This window comes from Zea mays, chromosome 3 (assembly GCF_902167145.1).
Source record: "Zea mays cultivar B73 chromosome 3, Zm-B73-REFERENCE-NAM-5.0, whole genome shotgun sequence".
NCBI classification, from domain to species: domain Eukaryota; kingdom Viridiplantae; phylum Streptophyta; class Magnoliopsida; order Poales; family Poaceae; genus Zea; species Zea mays.
In genome coordinates this window covers 97,373,296-97,386,813 of record NC_050098.1, presented here as the reverse complement: position 1 = coordinate 97,386,813, position 13,518 = coordinate 97,373,296, and the positions used below count along the sequence as shown (strand labels likewise).

The 13,518-nt window shown below is 50.5% G+C and overlaps 1 protein-coding gene across 10 annotated transcripts in view; it reads left to right on the top strand.

The window, feature by feature from the left end:
* The window catches only part of LOC100193153 (uncharacterized), a 37,309-nt gene extending 24,567 nt beyond the window's left edge, over positions 1–12,742 (top strand). For 8 of the 10 annotated variants that reach the window (XM_008673902.3, XM_035965639.1, XM_020549470.2 and 5 more), the window contains 4 exons: positions 11,630–11,713; positions 11,779–11,874; positions 11,971–12,098; positions 12,234–12,742. In XM_008673902.3, the coding sequence (XP_008672124.1) occupies positions 11,630–11,713; positions 11,779–11,874; positions 11,971–12,098; positions 12,234–12,335 (410 nt within the window). In that variant the 3' untranslated portion in view covers positions 12,336–12,742. The remainder of the gene's footprint in view (positions 1–11,629; positions 11,714–11,778; positions 11,875–11,970; positions 12,099–12,233) is intronic. The other 2 variants (NM_001358658.1, XM_020549467.3) reach the window with 2 other exon arrangements.
* Positions 12,743–13,518: the final 776 nt, after the last annotated feature.

The window sequence follows — 13,518 nt, the reverse complement described above, 5'->3', positions numbered from 1 at the left end:
GCGGCGCCCCGAGTCACCATCGGGTGGACGTGCCCGGGGTCGCGGTGGATGGCGACCGGGTGGTATACGGACGACTCGGAGCGAACCACCGGAACGTCGAGAGCGGCGGGTATGGCCGGCTCGCGGCGGTGATAGACGACGGCGGGGTCGGCGAAGCGGGCCGCGCTCGTCGACGGGCCCGAGTCGGGGGGCGCCGAGGTAGTGGCGTGGCCGTGGCGGTGGTAGACGAGTGCGGGGTTGGCGAAGCGAGCCGGGGTCGACGGGGCCGCGCGTGGCGCAGGCAGGATCGACGGGGCCGCGCATGGCGCAGGCGTGGTCGACGGTGTCGCGCAAGGTGCAGGCAGGATCGACGTGGCCGCGCGTGGATCAGGCATGATCGACGTGGCCGCACGTGGCGCAGGCATGATCGACGTGGCCGCACGTGGCGCAGGCGGGGCCGACGGGGCCGCGCGTGGCGCGGAAGAGGTCGTGAGCGGTGGCGTCGTGGCCGCACGAGGAGTAGGAACGGCGCAAGACGGGGCGCCGGGGGTGGGGGAGGAATCGGATCGGACTCGAGGAGGGAGTCAAGATCGGTGGGTGGGGTGGAGCCAGCAAGGGGAAACACATCTTCGTCGAAGACGACGTGACGAGAGATGATGATGCGGTGGGAGTTGAGGTCCAGACACCGGTACCCCTTGTGGTCAGGAGAGTAGCCAAGGAATAGGCAGCGGGTGGAGCGAGGAGAAAGCTTATGAGGAGCAGTAGCGGAAGTGTTACGGTAGCAGGCACAGTCGAACACGCGAAGGTGGTCATAGGAAGGGGCTGTGCCGTATGTTGTTATTAAGTCCTGTTTCCTAAGCATGTCCTGTTTCCTAAGCATTCTCCTAGTTACTTGTGCTAGTTAATTATAGTCATTAAAGACCTTGAGCAGCTCAACAGGTGTGTGCGGCTGCCAAGGCTCCTATCAGATTAGCTAAGCTCTAATGAGCTGTTATGTAATCAATGTGACTCATCTTTCTATATAATCAAGCAATGATAGCTGAGGTTAATAGTCCCGGCAAAACACTCTGTCTACCTCTAACATTTGGTACCAGAGCTTAGGTTAGACACCTGAGAGCCTCAAGGCCGACTCCTCTCTTCTCTACTCATGTCGACCTCTGCTGAGCGCGCTGCCAGGCTCAAGGCCAAGGGAACCAGCGAAGGAGAGCTGGGCGACTTCTCCAGCCAGGCTGCGCGCCTGAAGGCTGCAGAGGAAGCAGCGGCGCTGGCAGTCCAGGCAGCAAAGCAGGCAGCGGCTGCAGCAGAGGCGGCGGCAAGGACGGCGCAGGAGCTGCGGGCTGAAATCGCTGCCGAGAAGGGAGAAGATGAGGAGGTCGAGGAAGAGGAAGAGGAGATGGAGAGGAATCAGAGGCCGCGGACTCCTCCGCGAGACCGGAGGCGTTCGCAGTCACCACTGCGGGACCGGAGGCGCTGCCGCGGCGGTGGTCGCTACGAGTCGCCGCAAGGAAGGGTGGTGTACCGCGACTCCGACAGCGACACGGCGTGGCCGATGCTGGACAAGACGAATTACTACGAGTGGAGCCAGACTATGAAGCTAAGGATGCAGGCGCGCGATCTCTGGGACGCCATTAAAGGCGGTCCTGTCCAGTTCCGCGATGACAGACGCGCACTGGAGGTGATCGTCGGGGCTGTACCCAAGGAGATGGGTCTCCCACTGCTCGACAAGGCTACGACGAAGGAGGCGTGGGACGCCATCGCTGCGACCCGCATCGGCGTGGACAGGGTCCGTCGAGCAACGCTGCAGCGCCTACGCCGTGATTGGGAGAACATCAGCGTCAATCCTGGTGAGCAAGTGGATGACTTTGCTGTGCGGTTGTCAACTCTGCACCAGCAGCTTGTCATCCATGGTGATAGGGACATCACTGAGGAGCGTGTGGTGGAGAAATTCCTGCGCACGGTGCCGACCAAGTACTCGCAGATCGTCGTCGCCATTGAGCAGTTCCTTGATTTTGAGGCACTGACTCTTGAGGAGGTGACTGGAAGGCTTAAGGCGGTGGACAATCGCGAAGAACAAGTACTGACCGAGCCGATGGCCATCAATGGCAAGCTGTTGTACACTGAGGAGCAGTGGAAAGCGCGATGCAGAAAGGAGAAGAAGGGAGACGATGCAGGTGGCTCTGGTTCCAGGAACCAGCGCGGTGGCGGTGGACGCAGCCGCGGTGGTGGACGAGGACGAGGCAGAGGAGGTGGACGTGGTGGCGGACGAGGAGACGACAATGTTGCTGGCCGTGTCGGCCCCAACACCTGCCTCAACTGCAACCAGGAAGGCCACTGGGCACGTGAGTGTCCGCAGCCGCGTCGTGAGGATGCAGAGCGCGGCAGTGGCGGTGGAAACCGTGCTGGCCGCGGCGATGGCAACCGTGGTGGAGGTCGCGGCGGCGGAAATCAGGCTGGACATCGTGGCGGGAACCAAGGAAGGCATGAGGCGCGCGTCCAGTACGCCGAATGTGAAGAAGATGGTGCTCTGTTTCTGGCACATGGCTTTATCAGCCTGGAACAGAGCACGCCGGCGCACAGCTACACGGCGCAGCACGTCGAGCTCTCTAAGCCACGTGCTTGTGCCTACCTTGGCGTGGATGAAGAAGATATGGACAACGGTTGGTACCTAGACTCTGGCGCAACACATCACATGACCGGGCGTCAAGAACTCTTTGCTGATCTGAACACTGGCGTTCGAGGAACGGTCCGGTTCGGGGATGCATCGAAGGTGGAAATCAAGGGAGTTGGATCCATCATTTTTCAAGCCAAGACTGGTGAGCAGAGAGTTCTTCACGGCGTTTACTACATTCCAGCGCTGAAGAACTCCATACTAAGTCTGGGACAACTTGATGAAGGAGGGTCCAAGGTTGTGATTAACCATGGCGTGCTCCGCATTTGGGACAATCATCACTGATTGCTGGCCAAGGTACATCGAGGGAAGAACAGGTTGTACATTTTGCACCTCGAGGCTGCACAACCTATCTGTCTCGCGGCGCGCAAGGATGTTGAGGCATGGCAGTGGCACGAACGTTTCGGCCATCTGAACTTCGATGCACTCCGGCGACTCAGCAAGGAGGAGATGGCGCGTGGGATGCCGGTGGTCGATCATGTGGAGCAGGTATGTGACACTTGTGTCACCACGAAGCAGAGGCGGCGCTCTTTTCCGGCCGCAGCAGCATATCGTGCCCAGAATCAACTCGAATTGGTGCACGGTGATCTGTGCGGCCCAGTCACGCCAGCGACACCGGCGGGCAACCGCTACATCCGGCTGCTCGTCGATGATGCCACCCGTTTTATGTGGGCTGTGTTGCTGCCATCCAAGGACGCAGCGGCGGAAGCAATCAAGAAGATCAAGGCGGCAGCAGAGGTGGAAAGCGGGCGCAAGTTGAAGGTCCTGCGCACCGACAATGGCGGGGAATTCACCGTCGCGGAGTTCGCCGCATACTGCGCTGATGAAGGTATTAAAAGGCATTTCAGTGCTCCTTATTCACCGCAACAGGATGGTGTGGTTGAGCGCAGGAATCAAACTGTGGTGGCCATGGCACGAGCTCTGCTCAAGCAACGCCGGATGCCTTCTCGGTTTTGGGGGGAGGCTGTGATGACGGCTGTGCACATTCTGAATCGATCTCCAACAAAGGCACTGAAGAATGTCACTCCGTATGAGGCATGGCATGGCCGGGCACCAACAGTTGGCCATCTCAAGGTATTTGGCTGCGTGGCTTATACCCGGCGGCTTACTCAGCTCCAGAAACTTGATGATCGTGGTGAGGCTGGAGTGTTCATTGGCTATGCAGAAGGGGCCAAGGCATATCGTGTATTTGATCCAGTGTCCCAGCGCGTGCGAGTTAGCCATGATGTGGTATTTGATGAAGGACGTGGCTGGGACTAGGCATCAGCGGCAGCAGGCAGCGATTTTGTTGTTGAGTTCCCATGGGCAGAAGAGTTTTCTGAAGCAGAGAGTTCAGTGTTACCCTCACCACCTCTTCAGCCACATCCTACATCACCTAGTCTCCCTTTGGTGAGTACAGGAGAGTCTGCAGCAGAAGCAGAGGAATCCGCAGTGGAGACAGAGGTGTCTGTGTCGCCTAGAACACCTACACCAGCTCCAGCAAGCCCGCAGATAGAGCATGTGACTCTGGAGAATGATAGTGAAAGGGTGGATGCTTATCATGATGGTGAAGAGCTTCGTTATAGGAAGATCCATGATATTATTGGTAATCAGCCAACCCCTTTGCCGGCACAGAGGTTGTTTGCAGAACTGAACCTCACTCATGCCGGTGAGCCCACAAGCTATGAAGAGGCCAAAGATGACCCAGATTGGCAGGCAGCAATGAAGGAAGAGCTGAGCTCAGTTGAGCGGAATGGGACTTGGGAACTTGTTACTTCTAGTCCAGGTCTTCGCCCAATTTCATTGAAGTGGGTGTTTAAATTGAAGAAGGATGAACATGGTGCTGTGATCAGGCACAAGGCAAGACTTGTGGCCCGTGGCTTTGTTCAGAAGGAAGGGATTGACTATGAAGATGCCTTTGCACCAGTTGCAAGAATGGAATCAGTACGTGTTTTACTTGCTCTAGCAGCACAAGAAGGTTGGGCAGTACATCACATGGATGTGAAGTCTGCATTTCTGAATGGAGAACTCAAGAAAGAGGTTTATGTTACTCAGCCACCAGGCTTTGAAGTATCAGGAGAAGAGTAGAAAGTGTACAGGTTACACAAGGCATTGTATGGCCTAAGACAGGCTCCTCGGGCTTGGAATGCCAAACTTGATTTGACTCTCAAGCAGATGGGTTTTGAGCAGAATGTATATGAGGCTGCCATGTACAGGAAAGGCTCAGGTGATTTTTTGCTGGTAATTGGAGTCTATGTTGATGATTTGATCATCACTGGAGTCAATCAGCAGAAGATTGAAGTTTTCAAGGCAAAAATGAAGCAGACATTCGAAATGAGTGATTTGGGTCTGTTGTCTTTCTATCTTGGGGTTGAGGTAAGACAATCAGAGGGAAGCATTACTCTGAAACAGACTCATTATGCTAAGAAGATACTTGAGCTCGGTGGTATGGCAGACTGTAATCCAGCCACCACCCCCATGGAAGAAAGGTTGAAACTGAGCAAGGAAAGTACAGCAAAGGAGGTAAATCTAACTCAGTATAGAAGACTAGTTGGTAGCCTGAGATATCTAGTGCACACAAGGCCAGATTTGGCTTTTGCTGTAGGGTATGTTAGCAGATTTCTGGAGAAGCCAACAGCTGAACATCTTCAGGCTGTAAAAAGAATCTTGAGATATGTGGCTGGTACTCTAGATCATGGGCTATGCTATACTAGAATGACATGCAAGGCAAGATTTGTGGGTTATAGTGACTCAGACTTGGCTGGAGATATTGATACAAGTAAAAGCACTACTGGATGTTTGTTTTTCCTTGGAAACAGTCTGGTCAGCTGGTAATCTATCAAGCAGAGAGTTGTTGCCTTGTCAAGCTGTGAGGCTGAATATGTGGCAATGACAACAGCTGCAACCCAAGCCTTGTGGTTGTCAAGGCTGTTTGCAGAATTATTGGGAAGAGAAGTTGAGGTGGTGGAACTTAGAGTAGACAATAAATCTGCTCTAGCTTTGGCAAAGAATCCTGTTTTCCATGACAGGAGCAAACATATTAGAATCAAGCATCACTTCATCAGGGACTGTGTGGAAGAAGGTAGCATCAAAACAGAATTTATTCCCACTGCAGATCAGCTTGCTGATATACTGACCAAAGCCTTGGGCAAGACCAAGTTGGAAGATATGAGAAGCAGAATTGGGATCAAGGAGATCAATATCAGTTGAAACAGGCCTTAGGGGGAGAAATGTTGTTATTAAGTCCTGTTTCCTAAGCATGTCCTGTTTCCTAAGCATTCTCCTAGTTACTTGTGCTAGTTAATTATAGTCATTAAAGACCTTGAGCAGCTCAACAGGTGTGTGCGGCTGCCAAGGCTCCTATCAGATTAGCTAAGCTCTAATGAGCTGTTATGTAATCATTGTGACTCATCTTTCTATATAATCAAGCAATGATAGCTGAGGTTAATAGTCCCGGCAAAACACTCTGTGTACCTCTAACACCGTATAGGGCGAAGTGAGGGGTAGGGTGGCGCACCGCCTTCGAGGGAAGGCGGTTGAGGAGGTGGGTGGCAGTGTGCAGGGCCTCTACCCAGTAGGTGGCAGGGAGAGACGCCTGGAAGAGAAGGCAGCGGAGCATATTGGTGGTGGTACGGATCATGCGTTCGGCTCGGCCGTTCTGTGCAGAGGTGTAGGGGCACGAGAGACGCAACCCTTAGATGGGTATGTCATTGTGTAGTGTGTGAAGAATAAACAAGAAAATTGCCCCAACTCATAGCGTCACCCTCTCGATGCGAATAAGAGTCTCGTTGCGTTGCTTACAGAGGCGCATGTGCTACAAGTTCTAGGACCATGACGAGCTGTAGGTCAAAATGTTGTCGAAGAAGACAAGCACAAACCTACGGTGGAAGAGCCAGAGGATGTCGTTCAAGAGTGCGTGGAACGTAGCTGGCAGGCTGGAGAGGCCAGAAGACATGACGAGGACTCAAAATGATCGTGATGTGTGTGGAACGCCGTCTTTCCAACATCCTCTAGATGCATCTGGACCTGGTGGTAGCTAGACTGCAAATCCAAGTGAAGAACCTGGTGCCATCAAGTTCATTCAAGAGCTCGTCCACCATTGGAGTCGCGAACTTGTCCTTGAATGTCTTGTCATTGAGTGTCCTATAGTCGATGCAGAAGCGCTAGGACTCGTCTGCCTTTTTTTGTTAGCAGCATTGGCGTGGAGAACGGGGAGGTATTAGGGCATATGATACCCTGAGCTCCTCCAAAGTGTAGGTTCTTCCTTTAGCTCTCAACTTATAAGAGATGCTGGACGGCTGACTAGCTAAAAGAGGGCTGGATCATCCAACCAATTGCCCCCTCTGTGACCAAGAAGTTGAAACCCTGGATCATCTTCTAGTTTTTTGCGTTTTCTCGAGGGTATTCTGGTTGTAGCTGCTGAAACCTTTCGGTCTGCAGAATTTAACCCCGCAGCTCGGTCTATCCTCATTTATGAACTGGTGGGAAATGCTTCAGATTCAGTTACTAGTCAAGCTAAGAAGGGTATCGATTCTATCATTGCTTTGGGAGCTTGGATCATTTGGAATCATCAGAATAAATGTATTTTTGATGGCTGGACCCCTAATGTTTCTCTAGCTCTCAAGATGGCTGGGGAAGAGAGATTGATGTGGGAGATGGCTGGGGCTAAGGGTTTTTCATACCTTGCTGCCCTTCTCCCTATAGCATAGCTGTTGTTGTGTTCTATCTATTAGATGGACCTCCTTAGGTTCTTGTGTTTTTGACCTTTGTAACGAAGTCCATGTACCTAGTCTATTTTAGACCTTTCATTCTTAATATATGGGGGTGTTGTTCTCCTGTGCCTTTCAAGAAAAAAATACCATGTTCTAGCTCGGTGGCACACTTCTGCTCGAGCTCATCCTTCTGAAGCTATGGGTAGCGGTACAGGCAGACAACTATTGATGCTGTGCCTAGCAACAAGTGTATCCGGTGGTCGTAGGAACGCGTTGGGAAGTCCACGAGGCTCGTTGAAAATTGCTCTGTATTGTTGGAGGAGGTGGTCTAGCAGAGGCCGTTGGTGGTGAAAGTATAAGGCCCGGAGAGTCGACTCCAGGATGTCATCGTGAGGGGAGCCCACACCCTTCCAGACGATGCGTGGATCACCACGTTGGAAGGTAGACGACGCCTAAGACAAGTACAAAACCGCCTAGGTTGATACTGAAACAATGGAAAAGTCCTCCATGTTGATGCACATGGCCATGTTGCGAGCCACTCCAGTGTAGGCTACATGGTTGCCATCGGCCACCGTGACCCTCATGTTGTTGTCGCTTATCACTAGCCCGATGTAGCACATAACTCCACCGCCGATGAAATTGTGGGTCGAGCTGACCTCAAGGAGGGCGAGGAGTTTGTGGCCATGGATGTAGACACTGAGGTGCATAGTCTCCTCAATTAGAATGTTGACGATGGCGTGGAGGGAGATGACCTGGGAGCCAGGCTGCTCTATCGTAAAAGCCACATCGTCGGTGACATCGTCAGCCAAGAAGTCGACTGCCTTGAGGTAGAACAATTGTTGGCATTGATGGCCCCTGCACATAGGGCTCATCACAGCTGAAGCGTAGCCCTTGCCGTTGGTGTCCCAGCATCAGCTGGCGATAGGTGGCGAAATGGTCGTTGCAACAGGACCTGTTGTGGGGCGAGGCGTGGAGTGTAGACGCCATCGCTTCTTGTATGGGCGGCTCCTGCGACCGGGGCACGGGGTGTCCCATGAGGTGCATGCAGCATCCCCAGTTGGTGTTGTGGAGGGTATGCAGTACGTGGGGTTAGGGTCGGTAAGGTTGCCTCTGCGCGATGCTCGTATGCCAGGGCCACATGCATGGACGTCCGTAGGTCTGGGGGGGCGTGTAGCTGGGCATCCACGCTGATGTGTTTCGGGAGGCCCCATATGAACAAGCTAGCCTTCTGAGCGGCATCTAGTCAAGGTGTGTGACAAATCAGGGCATTGAAACGCTCCTGGTTGTCATGTACCATGAAGGTAAAAGGGAGTCGCGCCAATATGGAGAGGTGGTTAGTAGAGATGGCCGGTCTGAAGTGCAAGTTACAAAGCTCCTTGAAGCCCTTGTTCGGCTCGAAGGCGTAAAACCACGTCTGTGTCGTGCCGTGTAGATTGTACGATGCGAGCGTGTGTTGCCCTAAAAAAATTGCTCGCAATGGGTGAGCCAGTTTAGAGGATTCTCCAAGCCATCATGGGAGGTGAAATTGAGCTTGTTGATGTGAGGGATGCCGAACCCGGTGGCCATGCTGAGGGTTGGTGCTGGTGGCGGCGACGAAGTGGGAACTACTTGAACACTAGGGCTAGTGTTACAGATAAGTTGGGTAGCGGTGACGGTGATGGTGGAAATTGATGAGGTGGATGGAATGGATGAGGTAGCGGTGGGTGGGGTGGCGGGCGACACGGTGTGTGGAGCAGTGGTGGCAGGCGGTATTGCAGTGGTGGCTGAGTAAGTCGGAAACGCTGTCGTGGTGTACCCCGACATCCACTGCGGAAAGCCCTAGGGCATGTCACCTGCTGATGTTGACGCCTAATCCCTCTCCACGGTGGCCAACCGCGAGAGGATGACGACCTACTGCACGTTGAGGTTGCCCATCTGCTAGGCGACCTCGGAGAGGGCCTATGTCATGGCTTCGAGGGCAGATGGTGGCACTCCCTATGGTGCCGGCGGAGATGAAGTCTTGTCGTCAATCGCAGCAGTAGCGTTGGAACCTGGCATTTCTGATACAAGATTGGTAGGATCATTGATCCTATCGCAATTGAGAATTACTCAAAAAAGTGAGATTGGGGGTTGGAGTTGGAATTTCCGATTTCGGTAAGGCGCCATGATGGCGTGGGTGCAGAGTAGCGGTGCTGCAACGAGCAAGGGCGAGAGAGATCATGTAGAGAAAGCCCTTGAGGTCAGTCAAGATGTTTGCTTTGCTTGCCTTAAAATGGTTACATTGCCCTTAAAATGGTTCCCAATCAAATTAGAGGTGGAATCCTTATTGATTTGAACTCTCCTTTCCTAATAAACCAATCCTTGTGTTCTTAAACCAACTTAGTCACAGCAATCTCTATTCTAACTTCTTGAACTAGATTCAAGTGCTACAGTCCCGCAGACATTGTTCACACCGTGTTCAATTTGGACTCAACACCTGCGTGGCCTGTTTTCTGCCACACCCTTAGCTGGCCCATTAGGTTTTAGTATATAGTTTCTTGAACACAAGGTTTTCGTAATTACTAGTATGCTGTGAAGATGACGAGTAGCTTCAGCTGCAGGGACATCGCTGCTCTCTCTCTCCCCCCCAACCACACGCACACACATTGTGAGAGCACCTAGAGGTGGGGGGGTGAATAGGTGATCCTGTAAAATTCAACACTAAATAGCCACAAAACTTAGTTATAGAAGTGTTAGTGCGACTAAGTAGTTGAGAAGCGAGTTCTTGAGGAAAAAAACAATCACAGAGAAAGCAATCACAAGAGACACGCGATTTTATCCCGTGGTTCGGCCAAGTAACACTTGCCTACTTCCACGTTGTGGCGTCCCAATGGACGAGGGTTGCACTCAACCCCTTTCAAGTGATCCGATGATCAACTTGAATACCATAACTTTTCTTCCTTATAATCTTTTCCCGTTTGCGAGGAATCTTCACAAGTTGGAGCCTCTCGCCCTTACAATATTGATCTCAAAGAAAGCACGAAGTAAGGTTGGGATAAGCAACACACACAAGACACAAATCGCAGCACACCCACGCACACAAGAGAAGATTTGAGCTCAAATGACAACACAGGGAGTCCTCGACTCGAATAGAGCTCAAATCTCTAACACAACGAAACAAATGCGCGGGAACAGAGTCTGGATGCCTTAGGATGCTTAGTGAATGATTGGGTGACTCCTCCATGCGCCCGGGGTCCCTTTTATAGCCCCAAGGCATCTAGGAGCCGTTGAAGACAATCTTGGAAGGCTAATCTTGCCTTCTGTCGTGTGGTGCACCGGACAGTCCGTTGCACCACCGGACAATCACTGTAGCTGTCCGGTACGCGATTGCTTTCCAAAACAGGCGCAGTCGACCGTTGCAGCTTCGGGCCCGTTGGCGCACCGGACACTGTCCGGTGCACACCAGACAGTCCGGTGCCCCCTGCCGACCGTTGGTGCGGGCCACGCGTCGCCCGCGGATTGCGCGGCCGACCGTTGCGCTGGCGACCGTTGGCTCACCGGACAGTTCGGTGCACCACCGGACAGTCCGGTGAATTATAGCCGTACACCGCTTATCTTTTCCCGAAAAGCGGCCTTTTCACCGGAGACCAGCCTGGCGCACCGGACACTGTCCGGTGCACCAGACTGATCTGAGTCTTGGCTGCACCGAGCCAAGTCTTTTTCCAATTCTTTTCTCCCTCTTTATAGCACTTAGACAAAATATGTTAGTATTCAAAACAATGTACTAAGTCTAGAAACGTACACTTCTTGCTTGTTTGGCACATAGCTACTCACTTATTATGTGTTGGACACTTAATCACCAAAACATTATAGAAATGGACATATTTCCCTTTCACACTGCAAGCCATTTTTTCGTTCTGCTTTCGCCTGCTTCTTCCTGTTAGCGTCTGAACCTCCCGGTAGTGCCTGTATCTTCGCCAGCGCTTAGTTCTCCATCCTCCGCCTGCCTGTCCTGGTCTCCCCTGCCGGTGCCTTTGCCCATCTCTGCTAGATCGGGCCCTGTAGTCTAGACCTGGAGGAGTCAAGCACCTGTCCTACTGAAGCTGCAGCATACCCTAATCGATGATCGGTGGTCTTAGGACTAGCCTCAATCATACAATCTCATAACATTTTTCTCCACTCGTTGTGACTACAACTAACGCATGTTAGCCTTGTGTTCATTATGTAAATTTGTTGCATGTTTTGTGAAAACTATGAAATTTTTTAAACATGGGGCATCTAATAGAGGATGGCGAGTAAACTAGTAGCATACTGATGGAGCAAATGATGGCAGGAGCAACAAACAGACCCCAGGAACTGGATGAAGCAGCGCGCAGGCGACTCACGAAACGTCTATACATCCCCCTTCCTTCATTAGGTAACACTATTTCTTTTCTTTTATACTTATCATTTCAGAAACCTTAGTGCACCATGGTTGTGAAGAAGCACGGGCTTGGATAATTCGCAATCTATTGGAGAAAGATGGACTTTTCATGCTCTCGGAAGAAGAAACAAGTGCCATCTGTAAATTAACTGAAGGTTTCCATCCAAGCTTCTTAATATTGCTACTATCTTATCAGCTTTGACGTGATCATACTGAATTTAGCTGCTTTAAACAATGCTTGCTATTTCCAGGCTACTCAGGATCTGACATGAAAAACTTGGTGAAAGATGCCTCAATGGGACCACTAAGAGAGGCTCTTCAGACGGGCGTTGAAATCGCAAAGCTCAGCAAGGAGGATATGCGGCCAGTGATGCTGAAGGTATTTGCCCATGAAATCAGGATTTCTGGTCATCTAAATCTAATAAAAAAGAAAAAGAAGTTTTATTGGCTCAAGGGATCGCTTCTGATGTTGAGTATTTTTTATGAAGATTGTTATGCTTATTGAAATGTGCAGGATTTCGAGAATGCTATGCGGGAGGTAAGACCTTCTGTTTCCTCAAGCGAGCTGGGGACTTATGAAGAATGGAACAGGCAGTTTGGGAGCCTATCGATCTAGTCTGTCGGCAGGCATCAACGAATACAATCATGTCGGCACTATAGAAAAAGGAGCTCAACGATTTTAGCCGGAACATGACATGCATAACACAGCTCTACAGTTTAACAATCTTTTGAAGCATCAAAATTTGAACTGTCTATTTGGAGTGCTGAGTAATATCCAGGAGCCTACATATCAAATAGTTTCAATTGTTTTTAAATCTTCACTTTTCTGTAAATTTGTTTGCCTTGGTTTTGATTGACATATGACTAGCGCGGAAGTCAAATACTCCGTTCCAAATTATAAAATGTTTTAGCTTTTCCGCATACAGTTTTTTAGATGAATAAAAAAATTAATGTATCTATAAAAAGCAATATGTAAAGAGATGGTACAACATTGACAACAAAGAAGAAGATTTGTGGGTCCAACTCAGACCTAGACCGTCTTCATGGGTAGTGTAAAATAGAGAATGCGGAACTGTAGATGATATTGTTTGATACTGTTTGTAAAGTAAAGTTTGTTTGATACTGTTTGTAAAGTAAAGTTTGATATATAGGATGAGATAGGAGATTGGATAATAGATCTGCTAGAGATAACCTTCTCATGCTCTCGAGGATCGAAATAGATAATGTTCCATGGGATCGAAATAGATAACGAAGAGGACTCATCTTACAAGGGTTGTATCTTTGTAATAGCAGTATGTCTTGAATTATAAGGGATTTTATGTAAATATTGAAATAGATCAAGTTTGTAGAGGGGGTTGTTTCCTGTTTTCATCTGTGTACTTATCTGGCGCATTACAAGAAACCTTCTTTGTAACTGTCCAGCAAAACAAGGGACAAGGCTGGACGTATGGTATTACCTTCGATCGAAAGTCTAAACCACTCTAAATTATTGAGTTGTGCGTTTAGGAATGAAAACGGGACGGATACAGTCGGATACATGGTCATCATGTATTCTACCCTAATGTATTTCTTTCGGATACGAGACCGGATACAGGTAGTTAAGATTCGGGACGGATACATGACGGGACCGGGTAATAATCCGGACGCGTAAGAAATTGATAATAGATACTACTTGGGTAGATACCGGATAATTGTCGGGTAGTTCGTCCTAATGATATTATTTGTTCAACCACCCAACAAATATATAATAATGTATATGATAGATCAAATGTAGGAAAGGAAACCAATAAAATTAACAT